Genomic DNA, 19,990 nt, shown 5'->3' with positions numbered 1-19,990 from the left:
GGATATATTTTAACATTTGTAAGTCAGCGTTCCAATAGCTTTCCTAAATTTTTTCATAGTGTCCCTGTAAAAAGTTGACTGCTTAACCTTTTTGACTGAAATCAAGCACGGCTGTTTTAAATAACTAAACTGATTTACCGGTTACATTTAGTGAAGTGGTTGATTAATATATCAGATATAGTAAAAATTACTTTTTACTATGAAGGTTTGTATTAAATACATTTGTTTCTTGGCTACATTTTAAGACACATGCAACAAATTTACCTGGTTAAATTGAAATCAGACCCAGTCATGAGTTTTAACATAAAGTTGTTTGGGCGATGTTGTTTATGAATAATTTGCTGTTTGTTTAGATCTGAGAAACTGCTTTACATTTACGGGCAAAGCTCTTCTTTTGGTATGACAAACCTCTTGTTTCTGATTGTTAGTATAGACAGACAATCTGAGCGTATTACCCAGTTTAGAATTGTTAGCATCTGCTTGTAATTCCTATTTTAGACATCAAGATTTTAAAATATGGGAAAAATATAAATAGGTCATGCAATATTAAATCATGTTTGGGGAATAATGCACAATGGCTTACATTGCTATAGAATAGATCTCAAACAAGTTGGGTAACAAGCCTTCTGGACCTGACTAAGTGGGTTTGGACTTTGTTTCTGACATTACCATTATTTAGTACACAAACACCATGTTAATGCTTTAACTCAAAGCTACCTAAACTATACTCTAGGTACAAGGCAGGAACACAACTTGAATAGCTTCTCGAAGACATCTCTGACAAAAGAGGATCAAACCCAGATTCCCAGGACTTGCTGTGTGGCACCACTCTACCTACTGTGCCACCATGCTGCCTTTCAGTGTACATGAAAATAAATGACAACATTTACAAATGTTTTAGATGTACAGATGTGAATATTTAAATGCCATCAACTCCCTTATTATGATCAGGGTGAGACACACAAATTCAATAATTAGAAGGGGTGTCCCAATACTTTTATAGTCCATATAGTGTATATGTAATATTAGAATGATCAGTTGCAGTGGTTTGAGTATGTGTGAGCCTGTAGGGATCAGACTAGCGTCTGTATTCATACTGTGCAGCCTTATGGGAGAACTGTAGCCTCAGCTGTTTCTTACTAAACTGGTTTTTTCTGTGTTACTGGTGTCTCCACAGCTGTAAGGAGTCAGTGAATACTTGTATCTGATTCTTTCTGTCCTCTTTTTTTCTCAGTAGTGGCATGCTTCTCTTTCTGTGTCTCTTTGAAGTTCTATATGCATTGTATTTGGAGGCTGTCTCCATTTGTTGTCCTCTGAAGTTTCCAGACCTCATGTGGTGCATCCCTGTGGCTTTACGACCACTGCTATTGACCGCTTGTTTATCTAAAAGTCTCCTGGATTCAAAAAAGGGGAAGAAGACTGGCATATCAGTCTAGAGTAGTGTATATTCAAGTAACGTGAAGAACATTTTTGAATAATAATAATAACAATAATAATAGTAATATTATTATTATTATTATTATAACATTATAATATCTATCAAAGGATCTCAAACAATCATTAATTTTCATGATGCCAGTTCCGGGATACAATTAAGGGTGGCCAATCCATATTTTGAGACATGGAAGATAACCACCTTGGAGGAAACCCAAACAGGCAGAGTAAAGAAGTACATACAAATGTTAAATGACAAAAAAATGTACCAACCCAAAATTAATTTACCAAACCCTAAAATCAATTTACCAACAGGCAAAATATTGATTAACCTCCATTTATCTTCCTATCAAATAAAATCCATTTATTTTCCCCTCCAAACCATCCACTTTCTCCCATCATCACTATTTTCACCATTCAACCTTTGAACTTTCATCCACTTATCTATCCATTCTTTTATCCACCAACACAAAAAATATTCAATTATGCCCCCTTAACCATCCATCCGTCAATCCATCCATCATCCATCATCCATCCATATACCCACATGTTAAATCCTTTTATTCACCATTGTATTGAATAACAAAATTCATCATATTCTTTCCAAAATCATGCATCAGTTCATACATTACATATACATGTATACAGTATAAAGCCAGTATACAGTCATAGCTTTCCTCAAGCCATTTATGACAAGGCTAGATGAAACTGGACAAATGGCATCACTCTGTCAATGTCATGCATGCATCACACCAACCTGGCAGTGGTGGGGCTTTAACTATGGACCAGTCCAGTACCTCAGCTGCCAAGCTACCACTGCCCTGCAGCAACAGAACAACATCTAACTTTTAAAATCTAAATAGTGGCATAAATTAAGTACCTAACCTGTAAACCAGGTAAATAAAACTGGGCTAGGTCAAACTTCATGTAGTCATTTCTGTTGCATTTGACATTTTCTTTAAGCTCTGACTGTTGTTTAATGGTGAATTGCTGTCATGTAGTAATATCTTTTAGTTTCATTGTTTGCATGTGTTTTGATTAGATGATCGAGACACAACAGGCAGACACACAGACAGATAGACGGACAGATAGACGGACAGACAGACAGACAGATAGACAGATAGATAGATAGATAGATAGATAGATAGATAGATAGATAGATAGATAGATAGATAGATAGATAGACTGTATTGTCATTGCTCAGTACAGGTACAAGTCAACGAAATGCAGTAAATGTCAGTGATGTTACTGGTCCACTTTCTTCTTGGCTTTTTGTCATTAATAGTTTCGTGAACGAGCAATGTCATTAGGAACATAAACATTCCACATATTTAATATTAAAAATAATATCCAATATATTTCTCTTTAGTGTTAGAGAAAACTCATCCACTAAAACTACGGCTTATCTATACATCCATCCATACCTCATTCTTCAATCCATCCATATCTGTCGCGCTCATTCTCCCGGCCAATCAGAAGTGCTGTGTGAGGTCACGTGGTCGTCCGACTCCGCTGAAGAACTAAGCGGCTCGCGGCAGGTCCTCAGTGTTGGAGCTGTTCGGGTTGAGGAGGTAACGGTCGCTCAGTCTGAGAGAGAAACATCACAGGAACAGCTGAAACACACCAGAGAAAAGTGGAATTATTGTTATTATTTTATCTGTTTACATGTACGCGTGTGTATGTGTTTACATGTGCGGCTCAACAGACTACAGTAGAGCAGTGTGTGTGTGTGTGTTACACCGGGTGTAGTTTGATACACAGAGCCTGACTTGTATACGGTGTGTGTGTGTGTGTGTGTGTGTGTTAGACTGTGTGTAGATTTATACACAGAGCCTGACTTGTTTACTGTATAAGTGAGTTTATTACTGCTGCCAGTCTGAGAGCAGGAGCAGAAAAATGAAGTTTAGACCAGCAGCTTTTCTACTTTACATCCACATCTCAGTTTTAAAGGTGAGTAAATGTGTTAAATTCATCTCTAGTTTTCATACGGCTGTTTATTGCACTGTTTTATTTGCTTTTTGTGTTTATTTCATGCCAAACAGAACCACTGCATAAGAAATATATAAATGTTGAAACCTACATGAACAAATTAACTACTTACTATTATTATTACATTTTATTTTCTTTGTATGATAAATAAACCAATCTAAGTTTATATACTTTAATAATCTGCAACCTGATATTGAGTTTTTTACATACACAAAAAAATCTAATATATATTCTGATATATACCTTAAATTTGTGACTTAATATTTGCAACATTTATGTCAATATGTGCATATTAATTTTGAACATAAAGCCTAATTTAAATACAATTTAAGTTGTTTGACAGGCACTCGATTTTTTACATTATTTAATAAATATGTAAAGACATGGATTCTATTATCTGTTATTCTATCAGCATTTAAGTGGTTGTTTTTACAATCTAAGTAGTAAAACTGTAAAAATCTGTTTTGTTTTAAGAATGAAATAGCGTAAGAAATTAAATAATTAGATAATAACTGGATTTATTTAAATTTTTATAAAAAAAAATTCAGTTTGTTGCATTACTTTTAGTTTTTACTAGCAGGACCTACATAGGCCATGGTACGGTTTCTTAAAATTTTGTAATACCTTGTAAATGTTAGTCTGTTTTACTCTTATAATTGTATGTTTATTTTATAATTATAGCTATAAATACTTCTGTGTATCATACATTTAACTTATCATGATGTACTAGTTGATCTTTTGAGAAAACAAAGAATTAGGCTTAAACAAAGTCGTCCGTTCACAAAAAAATAATCCACTTTTGTATGAGGTGAAGTAAAATTGAGGTGATTTTACAGTGGTATTTTTCTCTTAAACATAAATTAATGTATCAGTTTTATAGTTTTGTCTCTAAAGAGATTGAACCAGCACAGCTTGACTGAACTGGTGCTGTAAGGTTTTGGTTCACATTTTGTTCCATGCTTTGATCACTGGTGCAAATCTGTCTGCTAGTATTCACTGGAGCGTGACAAAAGACTTATCATAAAAACAGTTTATCTCGAACTTCTAATCAGATTTCCAGCTTTAGACTCAAGTTTTTCACATCCCATGTTGCCCTTGGACAAGCAGGATGTCTCGGTCCACTTTTGAATTAAAATGTGCCCACAAAGGAGCTCTCTTTGTTCTTCAAATCAAAACACTGTATCCTGCAGGCCTTTAAAAAGTGATGATCTAATCGAGCTGTTATGTTGTCTCCCAAGCACATGTCCACGAAGCCAGGACTACTGTGGACTAGTAAATGCTTTTAAGTCTGTATGAACTAGGTACATTTTAAAATGCTATCCAGAGCCGTGTCTTTCACTGTACCATAAGTGCAAAGATATGGGGACAGTGCCATATCTGTCTCTCAGATCAGTTCTTGGGGAAATGTTAACCACAAGTTAAGTATGGTTGGGCCTCCGTGTGTGCCGAGTGTAGTAATTATCCTCATTTTCTTCTAGTCTGCGGTTGATGAGGGGGTAGAGTTTGCAGTTTAGTAGTTTAGTAGTTTAACTTTCCATTCAGCGGCATGGCTTTGGTATGTGTTTGTGTGTGAATGTGTGTCGGGAAGGGGGTGGTGTGTTTCCTCTTGAACTTCAACACCCGAAAACATCCCTTTGATGCGCCAACTTGGGGTCTCCTGGCAGTTGTTTAAATGAGCTTGAAGTTTTATGAGGGCGAGGGCTTAATTAGCAGGCCGTTTCTATGAGTCCTGATTAAGAGATGCAACATTTGTGTTAAACCTTTCAGGCTTCTTGGGGCAAGAACGATCTTGCAAAAAGGCCTTTCAGTAAAACTAATCTAAAGGTCATGCATTCACTGTATTTACAGAGGTGGATCAGCTTAGTGAGGGTAGTATTTACATTTCTGTACGGTGAAAATGCATCTTTTGTTTGACAGAAGTAAATGCATCAGGTCTTACTTATACATTTAGGTATATAATACCTAATCATTATAAGTAATATATGTATATGCTTTTTTGACTGCTTTATCCTGGTCAGGGCTGCAGCATGTCTGGTTCTAGCAGGATGCACTGGGTGCAAGGCAGTAAAACTGTACAGGGCCAATTTATCGCAGGGCATCCCCATCCCCCTCAGACATAACCAAGCACGTCTGTGTTGACGCCCGGATGGCTGATAGCACAGCTGAGATTTCTGCACTGCATACTATGTCAACATAGTAACAACGGCCTTACTAATTTGACATACTATTTAGTACCTTGCGCTCGGGTGGCACAGCAGTAAATTATGCTATCACACTTCAGTCCCCAGCTGTGCTATCAGTCGGTCGGGCGTATTAAAATAGATTGTATATAGCAAGCTTCTTAAAATCTAATTTAAGATATGAAAGCATGTTCTTTACAAAACTACCAAAATCTAAAAGTAATCAGATTATTGTAAAGCATGAAAAATGACTTTATCCATGGCACAGTGGGCAGCGCTTCACTTCATGTTTTCCCACTGATCTGAAATATGCAGGTCTGAGTTGCTGTTAGAGTTGTGTTTCTGTAAAGCCTGAGGTTGATGGTCGTATTTTGTATATATTGGCTGGTATTATTGTAGATATCTGGTTAATTTGATATCACTGAACTCGGGGTGCCTGTTTTCTAAAACAACCATTTTAATAAACAAGATTTTTACATATATTTTAAAGGTCAATGTACGTGTGCAACCGTCCAGTGTGTCTGACTGAGCTAGAACCTTTGGTGTCTCATACTCTTTCTACAAAGACCTTTGTGTGCCCTGTGTTTTTGCCACTCTTGACTGCTTTCTGCACGCCACACATGGCACACATCTATCATTTCCATTCCACCAGCATGTGCAAATTTGCTGCCTGTATGATGAGTGAGTGGCCCGGACAGTTGGCAATAGAGCTTTTTATGAAGCATTCTCTGATCGTTGGTGGTCCTTTGTTGGCAGACTGTTTTAGGAGCAGGAAAACAACTGGATCGATTTCTTCTAAGCTGGGACTGTTCCTTTAGAGCGGGGTATAATATTATTGCAGAGAGGTCTCAGTATCAAAGGCCTGTTTCATGCTAACTTACTTCTATCATACGTGTAGACGCAACTCACAGATTATGAAACTGTTTATCTCTGAAGTAACTGGGCTGTTTTATTGGAAGGTAGTAAAAGAACTTTTGAGTGAAACTGTTTAAATGTCAGTGCTGGCTGTGTGTCTGCTGTGGGTAACACTGAATGCCATATTAGGGAATTGAGAAAGAGTTCATTGTGTCTCTTCCCTCTGCTCACTTATTTTCCCCCTCCTCCTGCAAGGTGGCACCGTTTAAAATGTACTAATACATTTCAGGATAAGTTATTTTTTATTGTTTCAGTGATCATTGGTGTGGTTAATGAAAATGAAACAAACTGTAAGGCCTATGGCGTAGAACTGCGGGTGCACCACTAACCATCCCAAGAAGCAAACAGCAGGTTGAAAACCCCGCTTTACCACCAATAGTTGAACCTTGGGTGGCAACATTATATATTAAGAGCTCCCCAATCCATCGTGGGACTTCAGCCCCAGAGGCATATCCAGTCATGACTAGTTGTGGTCTAGCGGTAAGTTACGCTAGGCCACAACCACACGAATCCCCAGCAGTGCTTGCTATTAGCCAGTTGGGCTACATACAGAAATTATTGGTTATGTCTGTGGGGGAAGGGTGGCTGAGGCCCCATGATAGACTGGCATCCTGTCCAGTTTTCTAGAACCATTAAATAGTGCACGTTAATAAGCTTAATGCCAGTGCATTTTAGTCGTCAGTAATTATGACTTTAAAGGCTGTCTAGTGGAGCCAGTCTTAGCCTGTGGGTACAGCTTTGTGTGTTTGTGTGTATTTGTGTATGAGTGCAAACAGAACAGGTCAGCACACGCTACCCAAAAGATCAGAAAACGAAGAAAGAGACATCCGAGGGGTTAATGAGCTTGTTGCTTTCCCCCTCTTTGCAGGAGGTTAGTTGTTAGACATCTGTTTGCTCTTGTCAGCTCCCTGGAGGGGACAGAGACAATCTTCCCAAACACTTGCTGGTTTCACATGCTGCGCTAGTGCCCTCCCATTACACATCTGCAGAGGGGACACATTAGAGGTCTCTGTCTGACTCCAACACACATTTGTCTGCTGGACTCATTTACAGTACCCAGCCCAGCACCCTTAGATCATACACACTCACACGCGAGGACGCCCATGGTATTTCTGATTAATGTCAATGGCCTGTGCACACTCATTCTCACCTTGTCTCTTCCTGTCTCTTTGTTTTCCCCGGGTCTACAGTTCCATCTGCATTCACACCCACGCGTGCAATGTTCCCGATTAGCAGTAGCAGGGTGTGCTTCCTTCCTTACAGGACCTTGCTGTCTCTCCTCAAGGGGGTTGATTAAAGCCAGTCACAGCTGTTAAACTAGGGACATACTGAAGGATTCAAGAGCATGCAGAGATGGGTTCCATAAACACTACAGACCACAGGCTACAACGTAGGGTTGATTACATGAACACAAACAGCCATTCATTCCAATTCTGATTAGTGTTATGAAGTGGTGTGTGTCTCATTTTTATTCAGTTTCTGGGAACAAAATTAAGGTTCGGACACTGGGTACATTTTCATGCACAGTATGCTTTAGTGTCCTTATAAAAAGCCATTTGGATTTGAACCCATAATTAGATTATTCATTTATTTAAAAAGAGCTATTTTGAACTTAAATATTTACCAGTAGAGATCAAACACAACTACAGTCTGTAACCTTTAGAAGAAAATACGAAACCCTTTGGATATACATTTGTTTCCTTTATCTGCTCTTGTATTTAAGAGATGCCATAGTGGATCTGGTCTGCATACCAGACTTGGCACAGTTTTTACACCGGATGACCTTTTTACTGCACCCCCTTTTTATTTTATCCAGGCTTGTGATGGCAGTAAGAGCGCACTGACAACTGTTTCAGCCATCCTTTAAAATCAAAATCAAATCAAGGTTTATTTGTCACATACAGGGTCATACACAGTACAACTGGCAGTGAAATGCTTTAGTGACTGCTCAGCCACATTAGTTACAAAAACGTACAAAGAGTCAAAATATATATTATATAAATAATATAGAAATGTTTTTAAAATGTAAAAATGTAGAAAATTAGAAAAATTAAAAATATTTTTTATTATTACTTATTATTATAAGTAATTAAAGTCAACAAGTGTGAACAACTTTAGCCAATCATGTCCGGTCAGATGACCAACCGGCTGATAGCACCACTGAGATTCAAACCCCAGATTTTACCTGAAGTGGTCTAGTGTATTTTACCGCTGAGCCACCTGGGTGCACCATTATATGAATATATAGGGCTTAATAATGCATGTAAGGATAATGAAACAATGTGTTATTCATTAGCATATGACGGAGGGAAGGTCTCTCAGACAGGGTCTTTTCTTTGTTTGGGACTGGTCCGGTTGTCTGTGTCAGTGTGTGTGTGTGTGGGGTGGGGGATCTTCCAGGTGAGTCTAGGCATGAGAAGCACGTAGGACGAGTTTTGGTGTAATGAAGGAATGTCAACACTATCTCTCTGATCTCTCTGCCTCTCCTTTCCTCTCCTCAGAGGTGTATCATTTGCATTGCTAAGAGTTGATTGTTCTCAGATTGTAGGACCCTTTCATGTTCTTTGACCTGCTCTGTGTCACAGACAGTATTTGACTAAGTGTGTATTGATACAAGATCAGATAAATTGGCTTCGTAGTGACCCTTATCACGAGTTCAACCACTGAATTCCTTGTAGTCTTCCAAGTGTTTGATCCATCTCATTTACATGTACACGTGGATGTGCTTTTGTATGTGCAGGTTGGCGCTGGAGATGTGTGTGTTAGCAGCCAGTTTACATCCTCGGGTGAGTGCTGCAGTCTGTGTCCTGCGGGCAGTGGAGTGGCATCCAAGTGTGGACGGGAAAACACCAAGTGCCAACCATGCCAAAATGGTAGGTGTTCTATACAGATTCTTGTAAATTTAACGTGGCATATGGACATTTACAGAGGTTTGTCAGTTTGGACAACACTAACTGGTGACAGCAAATGGTTCACTTACATTAAAGGACAACAGGACCTGGTGGTGGAGCATTATCAACCCAAAAAAAAAGGGGGAAAGGGAAAGATTGGACACACTTACAACTAGTGAATTACATTTCATTCTATTCTATTCATAGAAATGCAGCCAACACAAGATGGGGTGGGTCTATTACACTAGCCCACTACCTCTGAGAACCAGGTTTGAATCTCAGCAATGTTATTACCTGGGGGGCATGCACACAAACATAATTGGCTATGTTCGAGAGGGGAAGGGATGGCCAAAGCAAGGTGATGGATTGGCGCCCTGTCAAGGGCATTACTGTCTTGCATTGAGTGTTTCCCAGTGAAACTAGACCCACTACGACCCTGACCAGAATAAGGCAGTTGATGAAATGTGTATGTGTATTTTACTATGTAAAATAAATCCTCCATAATTAGGGTTGTCCACACTTTAGCTTAGTATTTTGAGATGGTGATAAATTGAAATGTATACCAAAGCTGAAATGTAGTTTGTAGTTGTTTTGCTGTATTATACAGAGTATCATTATTAATACACTATTTGGACACCTGACCGTGAGACTGTTGGACAACCAAAATAATAATAATAATAATAATCACCATAAGATCAGCTCAACAGTGTAGTGTACAACTTAATTTACAGTTAAAAGCATATAATGTCCTTTATATAACTGATTATAATTGATTAACTCTGTTAGATATTGTTGTGGCTGAAACACATGAATTCAGTCATTAGAACAGGTGTCCCAATACTTTTGTCCATATAGTTTTCTTTACAAAAGTACATAGTTCCCGTAGTCACACTCTTATAAAGATAGTCTTCCAGGTGAGTCTAGGCATGAGAAGCATGCAGGATGCATCCTGGTGTAATGAAGGAATGTCAACACTATCTCTCTGATCTCTCTGCCTCTCCTTTCCTCTCCTCAGAGGTGTATTGATCCTCTCATTTGCATTGCTAATAGTTGATTGTTCTCAGATTGTAGGACCCTTTCATGTTCTTTGACCTGCTTCGTGTCACAGACAGTATTTGACTAAAAAGTGTGTATTGATACAAGATCAGATAAATTGGCTTCGTAGTGACCCTTATCACGAGTTCAACCACTGAATTCCTTGTAGTCTTCCAGGTGTTTGATCCATCTCATTTACATGTATATGTGGATGTGCTTGTGTATGTGCAGGTAGGGGCAGGACATCTACATGTAAATGTAAATGAGATGGCATTTAACATCCTCGGGTGTGGTTTAATGCTTCACTCTACAGAATGGGTTTAGATCTAGAGGAATTCTGAAATATTTACCAGGCCCCAGAAGCCAATACGTTATTGTATAAGGTGCACAGGCACCTTGGAGGAGAGTGATTTAAAACATTAGTGCAGTAAAGTGAAAACAGAAAAAAATAACACTTTGTGCAGTGATTTTAAAATGAGGAACCATTATGGAGCCAGTCGGGTGTTTTCATACCAGGATGGGGTGGTTTGATGAGGGTTGGCACAGTCCAGAAACTCACTTATTTATTCGCCAGTTATGCAAGATTCACTCCGAGTAGTCTTTTAACTGCTTTCTCTCATTTTTCACCAGGTGTGACCTTCTCAGACTCTGAGGGACTTTCAGTCTGTCAGGCATGTTCACGATGCCCACTGGGTGTCCCACAGCTGTCAGGCTGCACCCCGACTCAAGACACCCAGTGTGACTGTGGCACGGGCTACTTCCTCTGGAAAGAGGGAAATGGTAGTACAAATTCCCTGTGTGCCCCATGTAATGCATGTGGAAGAGGAGAAGGTGCAGTACGGGCTTGTGGGGCAGCTGGAAACACTGTGTGCCAGCCATGCAGTACAGGCACCTTCTCAGAGGCGAAGAGTCCTGTACAGACCTGCTCACCGTGCTCTGGCTGCGAAGAAAATGAGGTGGAGATCCGAGCATGTCAGGCCAACTCAGACACCCTCTGCATGGGTCAGTATAAGTAAAAATGTCCAATCAAGCATGCTTGTTTTAATTATTGTGTTTCCAGTGCAGTATACGTCCACTTTACCTGCGTACACATATGTGCTGTGACTTTGTACTAATAAATAAGAACAAAAACAGGCATTCGGTGGTGCTTTTTTAACACAGAACATTTAGCAGCATTTTTGGCTTGTTAAAATTTCATTTTAAATGTTTGTACAGTGCTGTTAAAGTGCAGCTTTATATGTATTTAACAAATAAATTATAATTTCAATATCAAATTCTAGATCTGTCAACTCTCAAGTCTACACCTTGAAAAGGCAGCGAAAAAATTATAAAATAAATAATAAAAAATCTTATTTATAAACAATAAAAATAAAACAGTTAAATAATAAAAAATAAACAAATTTATCTATCTTGTCCCGGCTTGGAGATATCTCACATCCTCAACGAAATTTAATCCACTAGTGTTGGAACAAACTACACTGTTTCCCGTTTAGCCACAGATGTCCTGTGTTTTTAGATGTGGCAGTAGTAGATGATTTTTTAAAATGCTAAACGTTTAAGTAGATCAGTGTGTTTTAATTTCTGAATGGCCTTATTTACATTAAGTGTTATTTACATTAAGCAACAGTATCGGATCGGATTACACATTTTTTTCCTTCCGATATCCGATCCTGTGATTTGGGCCAATATCGGACTGGTGCCAGCCCTAATATATATATGTATTAATATATAAACAAAGTTGATTAGATAATTAGATCTGTCCGGCCTAGTAGAGTCTTTAATGAAATTCATGTCGGAAAGAATCTGCAAATCATTGCTGTCTATTTTTAATTGACATTTTTTCTACTGTCCCAGCTTTTTAAAATTGAGTCTGTATTTTTAAATCTTACCCTTTTTTCTATTAGTTGGAGTATTGTATGTTGTTTGGCTTCTGTGTTTCTGGTTTAAAATAAACATAAGAAGAAATTGTTGTTTTAAAGTCACTGTTTCCAGAAACTGTCCTTCACACCAACCAAACAACGTTTTTGCTTTCGTTTTAAAGTGCTAGAATGACAACGAGACCCTACATTTGCATGTAAATGTAAAATTGATGTTTTATGCAACTGGCTTTAAAACGATGTAGTTCAAAGCACTTGAGCACTTGATTGACAGCAGTAATTTCAGATTGTCCTGAGGGCAGATACACAGATGAACTCACTGATAATGGACCAAAAGTAAATATGTTGTGATGTGGCCGACTACAATATCTTTACATTAAATAAAACATATGATTTCAAAATTCTTATGGTTAATCCCATTTAGCAAAAGTTATTTTGATAATTTAGGCCTAAGAATTGTCACATTGAAATTAGTATCGTGGTGTCAGCGTTCAGAGAATTAAAAATATGTTTCTACTGAATATCCAGGATAATGCATCAATGTAAAAAAGCTAGAGTTTAACCAGTTTTCTGATAAACTATTATAACATTGTGTGTGTGTGTGTGTGTGTTGGAATTGCATAATCAACATGTGGCTAACAGCTGGTGACAGCAGCAGCACTAAAAGAAATACCTAATGTACTGAGAAGCTGAAAAAACAATTATGCACTTATTTGTGCCCTAATAGCTCTTTTATTTCATAAACAACTTCATTGTGTTTTAATAAGAATTGAAGCCTTTGTTGTTTAAAAAAATCCCTCAACATTTCTGAATGGATCCTAATTCAGAATCAGCCTGGTCACAAAATGTTTCCATATCTTAAGGTACTGAAGCTTGAGTAAAAGCTGATTTAAAACAACTCCATTCAGTGCCTGGAGGTGTGAGGTGTGTTAAGTAGAATAACAGGTTTTGGGGCAGCTGGTTAGTAGGTCGTGACCCACATTGCTTTCACTGCATGAAGCAAGCAGACCCAAGCAGGGCATGGCAGCTGTCTTTGATCTTCAGTTGGTGAGGGTGTGGGAGTGTGTGTGGGAATGTATGAGTAAAGAATCCAGTTGTAAGTAGTAGAAGATTCACACTATGGAACCTCAGTCCTGCTGAGGGACAATTCTGTGTGCCGGGCCTCTGTTAGTTTTTTATGTTGAAGCATTATGACCTGGCCCTCCATTCTCACTGGGCATGCCTGCACCTTCTGGCCATGTGCTAGTCAGATTTTCATCCAGTGTGTGTGTGACTAATGTCAGCGCGCTCTTTGTAAAGTGGCTGTTTGAATTCACTCAAGCTATAATCTCAGCCTGAGGCCAGATGTTGGCCATGTCTTTATTAAAAGCACTTAAAGCATCGGAATGCAGCAAATGTGTTTGGGTGGAGAGAAAATAAAGAACAGATTCACTTGCTATGTGGCATTGGTTCCATTATGATGATCCATGCAGTTTTCAAATAACGTAGTTTTTTTATTTTGTCCATACAGAAAGAGACCTGAACATTATTTCTAGACCGAATGGCTCTGAAGGACCATGGGACTTTCCACGCCGACCTGTTTTGATCGAAGAGGAGAGCAGTGTGTTTTCAGGGTCTGCAGCTCCTAAACTAACCCCTCAGGACCCTCAGGGTGGAAACAACATCCTGATCTACATGTCTGTGCTGGCAGCCGTGGTGTTGGGACTTCTGGTCTACGTCGCCTACAAGTGGTAAGAAGGGGGAGAGCTACATAAAATGTTACTATACTGTACTCTAGAGCTAGTATTAAATATACAGTTTCATTAAGAGTGCTAATGTTGCTAACCATAAGTACTGACATTGTCCACATTTCAGAGCAGTCATTAAATTACACTCATAAATAAATTAAATGATAGAATAAATGTAAGCTACAATACACAGCGTAGCCTACCTCAATAGTTGAATGTAAACCTAAAACATTTGTCAGATTATTGCATATTGCAAATAGAATTGTTTATTAGAGTTTATTAGAATTATTTTGTACACTACAGTATAAAATACACTAGTAAAATGGGGCAGCTTAGTGGTAGCTCAGCAGTTAAATTACAGGACTAATAATCTAAAGGTTGCTGGTTCAAGCCCCACAACTACCATGCTGCCATTGCTGGGCCCTTAAGCAAGGCCCTTAATCACCTCCTAAATTCCACAAATGTAAATAAGTATGTGTTTGTGTGTCTGTGTGTTAGCTGGAAATCATTTCAGCAGAAGGCTGCTCTCGGAAAAGCTCGGGCTGCAGAGCTGAACAACGTGGTCGAGGGTGAGAAGCTGCACAGCGACAGTGGAGTGTTTCTCGATTCTCACAGCCTGCAAGACAGCCAGCCAAGCAAAGGTGAGCAAGACAGATACACACCTTTTTACCTCTCAGTTCACTAAATCCTGCAGGAATTGGAATGACTGCTCTAAATCCCCCAAAGTGTAAACAAATAAATATGTGAGTGTGCGGCACCCTGCAAATACTCCAGATCTACGGTGACCCTCTATATGCATAAAGCACCTATTAAAGTGAAATAAATAATGATTGCATTGCTTTGAATACAATAAGAAATCAGTAAATGCTGTGAAAACATTTTTGCCCATTATGGATTTTTTCTATTTTTGCTAATTTGTCACATTTAAATGTTTCAGATCTTTCAACTAATTTGATATAAAAGTAATACCTGGTTGTGCCACCCTTGGCAATAACAACTGCAGTAAAATTTGTCTTTTACATCGTTGTGGAGGAATTTTATTCCCTGCAGTATTGTTTTATTTCAGCCACATTGGAGGTTTTCGAGCATGAACTGCCGGTTTAAACTCTTGCCAAAGCATCTTAAAAAGATTGAAGGACATTTCGAGTCTGTTTTGCATCCGTATTTTAACATGGCACCATGCACTGCTTTCTGAGACCTTCTAGCCTGCTTCTCATTGCCAGACAGGTTCTATTTAAACGATGTTTGAATTCGACAGGTCTGGCAGTAATCAGGGTGTGGCTAGTGAAATGAAACCCAATTGTCAGTTGAATTTGGTTAACTGGTTGATTAAGTAGCTCAGGTCAATTGCTTTTTCACATGGGAACAGGTAGGGCTGAACACTGTTTCTCTTCAATAAATGAAATCAGGTTGAAAAAACAAGCTTTTTGTGTTTATTTGGGTCTTTGACTCATATTAAAGGTAGTTTGATGATCTAAAACATATACATGTGACAAACAGTGATGGCATAGTTACCTTGAAAAAGTAATCTGATTACTGATTACTCCTTTAAAAAGTAACTTAGTTACTTTATGGATTACTTGATTTTAAAAGTAACTAAGTTAGATTACAAGTTACTTTATTAGTTATATAATGCGGAATATTTCAAAGATATTCCTTTGCAATACTTTATCATTTGGCTGCCAACTTGTGTGTACTGATGAGACTCAATTGAATCCCAGAACATGCTAGTGTGAATGCATGGAAAACAAATTTTAATTTTCTTTCAAGAATATGATACAGACTGACCAACACTATTACGCTAAATCAGCATTGAAAATTGACTTTACTTTTAATAGCCTTCTACAATGCTGGAGCTTCTTAAAACGGAAGATTTTCTTTTAAATAGAAGTGTTATTTACCTGCTATTAAATTGTTTTCCAACAAAATCCGCCCAATTTGGCGGATAATCGCCCAATCTGGCAACACTGGAATGCGCAGAGCCAGCTGGCGCTTTTACTCGTAGCGCGCCACGAATACTACTAAATAGTACTACTGTACTTCTGTAATGGTGTTGGTGGTTGACATTTATGTTGAGTGTATTACTGCACTGTTTTGGTGAAGAACTACTCATCTGAGGTGCGCTGCTCCTGCCTGCAGAAATGCTTCCGCAAAAAAATTACCGGCAAAGCGGTGGTGGGGGGGCCAGAGGGGCGGCCGGAGATTACTTTATGGTGGCCATGGCAACCACTGGCCACCCCCTGGCTCCGCCCCTGCCAAGAAGAAAGCAAAAATATCTTTTCACTAATGCCAAGTTCACACTACACGACTTTCCAAGTCGTCAGGTCGCTGTACAGTTCACACTACACGACTGGATCTCTTGCACCCGGGAGTCTTTCAGTCGGTGTATATTTCACACTACACGACTGATCGGCGATAGGGGGTTTCACACTACACGATCCATCACCAACTGGAATCTCAGGCGAGCTTCTCTGGTCTCCTTTTTTTCTTCTTTTAAACAAAAACACACGTGAGAAGTGACGAGGGTTTTAATGACACCACGTCCAAAAATGCACGTCAACAAGTAGCGAGTGATCAAAGCTGTTTGTGGTCTGATGTGCAGCGTAAAATCAAGCGCAACACAAACAGTATATGGCTTGTTCTGCAGTAAAGTGGATGTTAATTAATAATTTTGTAATGCAGCGTGGGTGTTATGTTTTGTAGAGGACGATCAAATCAGAAATACTACGTGTGTGTGCCGGTGTATCCTGATATAAACTATATCCTCTCCTGCATTTCTCCTCACACCGCATCCTGTGTTCTCATTGGCTGTTTTGACATGTCACTCATTCCCAGTCGCCCGTCTGAGATCAGATATCTGACGTGCTAGAAAACTCGATCCGGTCGGCGAGCCGGTCGGGTCGAGTTGTTGGATAGTTCACACATAGCGACTGAGAGCCGAGTTTTGATCGCCGAGTGAACGCTGAGTTGCTCCCGACCCGGAAAACCAATCGCCGAGCGAAAATCAGGGCAAAAATCGTGTAGTGTGAACTAGGCATAAGGAAAATGACAAAAATAGTAACGCACAGTAACTTGGATAAGTAACTTTAATCTGATTACTGGATTGGAAATAGTAACGCGTTAGATTACTCGTTACTGAAAAATGTGGTCAGATTAGAGTAACGCTTTACAGACCATCAGTGGTGACAAATATTTAAAAAAAGGGAAATTGAGAGAGGGGTGTAACAATAGATACACTCTACCCACGATGCGATACGATTTACAATACCGGGTTCATGAAACGTTTTTTTCCCGATTTTTTCCCCCGAAGTTTCCTTTTATTATTTCTATTAAAAAAAATAATAAAATAAAATACTGTATTTGTTTATCTTTTATTTATCTTAATGATGAATGCCCTTTTATTTCTGAGGTAGGTATAAACTACGCCAAATAATGCTTATTGTGTAAAAAAAATTAAATTAAATGTTCAAACAAATCCAACATTATAATACAAATAAAGAAAGTATCCTCACATAAATACATTTGGCTGTAAAATCCCGAACCTGGCAACCCTGTAGTGACGTCACCCAGAATAGCGCCAGTGCCTTCTGCTGTTTAAAGTGAATATCGATTCATCTTAAATGAATAACCGATTCGAATCATGGCACGTCCACCGATTTTTAACTGTTTTGTGGTGCAGCATTACATCCCTATGCTGCAGACATGCCATTGGTAAAATACACACTAGATGATAAATACAGGGTGGAGTATGAAATATGAAGACACGTGCACTCGGTGGATGGGAATAACGTAGAAGGCATTTCATTTATCAGTATCAGTCCTAATCATCACTGCGAGTAGGCAGTTTAATCTTACAGTTCATACTGTGAGCTGTGAGTTTCTCGTTTCCCAGGAGCACTTTGTAAGTACCAGCCAGGTTCTTAGAAAGATTCTGCTGGTTACTAGAACAAGCAGCGACTCCAGCATGTACTCGGTGAGAAAGGGCTGATGAACTTATGTCTTGTCTGTCTTGTCCCTCTGTGCAGGTGGGAAGCGCGACTCGCGACTCTACATGAACCTTCCTCCCAACAGACACGACGAGGTGGAAAAACTTCTGGCTGAAGGCGGAAGTCGGAGCTGGAGGCAACTGGCCGCGGTGTTGGGCTACGAGCAGGACCGCGTGGACATGTTCGGCCACGGCGAGGACCCAATCCACACCCTGCTTACCGACTGGGCGCAGCAAGAAGGTTCCACACTGGAGCTGCTCTCCTCTGCCCTGAGCGCCATCGACCGCCACGACGTAGCGAGAGCACTCACTGCTCCCAACCAGGGGATTACGGTGGTGTGAACTGAACGTACTTGTACTTTCTTGACCACGTGTTTTCAGTGGTCTGGACAATGGACAGCAATGACTCTAAGAGCAAAGCACTCCTTGTGAGAGGATAAACACTAAATCTTGGTTATATTTGTATTAATGAAGTGCCTTTTTTACTTGTGCAGTGCTGTCCAAATTCCAACTCTCCCAGGATGGGTAGTCTCTTCATCTTTCCGAAGAATTCACAGTATTTATACAAAGAGGACAGACGTTCCTCAGTGTTGAGAATCCACAGCAAAATATAACACTCACTTTGTGCAGGGAAAAAAACAGCCTTTTGTTTTCCACACCACAATTATGGTCACCCTTGTTATTGTAAATGTTTGGGCTGGTTTTGGTTACTGACTTTGGCTTGTAGTGAAAGGAAGGGGGCAGATTTCAGTGCTGTTCTCTCAGTCCTGCCAGAGGAGAATGTTCTAGCTGAGGAACTGAATGTTTTAGCAAGTAACACGGTACATGTACGGCATTTAGCATGAACTTTTATCCCAAAGGACTTACAATATTTATGACAGTACATTTCGTGCAGTTAAAGGGTTAAGGGCCCAGCAGTGGCAGAATGGCAGTGGTGGAGCTTGATACATCAACCTTCTGATTACTAGTCTAGTACCTTAATTACTGATCAACCGCTAACCTCATTAAGAGCAACAAGCCCCTCCAAGTCAAGTTCAGCATAACAAGGTGTGACTCAGTTTTCCCAACCAGAAACAAAACTGCACAGAAGCTCTACATGAGAAAGGAAACATGGCCTGTTTTATAGGCAAACTATGTGTTTTGTCAGCAAATATTTGAGGGAAATCTCATTCTAAAGCACTGTTTCCGTCTGTCTGTGCCAAGTGTGTGTGCATTAAGTGTGAAGGTATAACAATTGTACCACTATGTACATAAACAAGAGAACAGACAGCAGTGTTTTGTTCTGTCAAGCAGTGCTGTTTGCTTCTTTACCAACTTTTTTGTATTTTATGAAAATAAATAATAAGCCGAGTGGGCAATTTTTTCCGAGTTTCTATTGTTATTTTATCCAGGACCTGACAGTTTTCATACTCCCTATATTTTTAAAGACAGCATTTTTACAAATCAAAACCAGGACAAATTCATCCTATTGCCTTCTTTGTCTCAAAAAACATACATACAAACATACACTGATCAGCCATAACATTAAAACCACCTCCTTGTTTCTACACTCACTGTCCATTTTATCAGCTCCACTTACCATATAGAAGCACTTTGTAGTTCTACAATTACTGACTGTAGTCCATCTATTTCTTTGCATGCTTTGTTAGTCCCCTTTCATGCTGTTCTTGAATGGTCAGGACTCTCCCAGGACCACTAAAGAGCAGGTATTATTTGGGTGGTGGATCATTCTCGGCACTGCAGTGACACTGACATGGTGGTGGTGTGTTAGTGTGTGTTGTGCTGGTATGAGTGGATCAGACACAGCAGCACTGCTGGAGTTTTTAAATACCGTGTCCACTTACTGTCCACTCTATTAAACACTCCTACCTCATTGGTCCACCTTGTAGATGTAAAGTCAGAGACAATCACTCATCTATTGCTGCTGTTTGAGTTGCTCATCTTCTAGACCTTCATC

The 19,990-nt window shown here is 39.3% G+C and overlaps 1 protein-coding gene across 1 annotated transcript; it reads left to right on the top strand.

The window, feature by feature from the left end:
• Positions 1–3,040: 3,040 nt before the first annotated feature.
• On the top strand, positions 3,041–19,384 carry nradd (neurotrophin receptor associated death domain). The gene is made up of 6 exons (XM_062991793.1): positions 3,041–3,384; positions 9,259–9,391; positions 11,075–11,446; positions 13,832–14,051; positions 14,547–14,689; positions 18,074–19,384. Exons 1-6 carry the CDS (start codon positions 3,331–3,333, stop codon positions 18,373–18,375), a joined length of 1,224 nt encoding a protein of 407 aa, XP_062847863.1. The 5' UTR covers positions 3,041–3,330; the 3' UTR covers positions 18,376–19,384.
• Positions 19,385–19,990: the final 606 nt, after the last annotated feature.

Source organism: Trichomycterus rosablanca, chromosome 3 (assembly GCF_030014385.1).
Source record: "Trichomycterus rosablanca isolate fTriRos1 chromosome 3, fTriRos1.hap1, whole genome shotgun sequence".
In the NCBI taxonomy this organism is placed as follows: domain Eukaryota; kingdom Metazoa; phylum Chordata; class Actinopteri; order Siluriformes; family Trichomycteridae; genus Trichomycterus; species Trichomycterus rosablanca.
Note: the sequence above shows the minus strand (reverse complement) of the source record. Positions and strands in the feature narration are given on the sequence as shown.

Excerpts from the sequence above, each read along its gene's own strand:
- nradd (XM_062991793.1), top strand. The coding sequence starts at position 3,331 with ATGAAGTTTAGACCAGCAGCTTTTCTACTTTACATCCACATCTCAGTT. Across the intron at positions 14,052-14,546 it reads GTCTACGTCGCCTACAAGTG|CTGGAAATCATTTCAGCAGA; the intron begins GTAAGAAGGGGG and ends TCTGTGTGTTAG. Across the intron at positions 14,690-18,073 it reads AGACAGCCAGCCAAGCAAAG|GTGGGAAGCGCGACTCGCGA; the intron begins GTGAGCAAGACA and ends CCCTCTGTGCAG.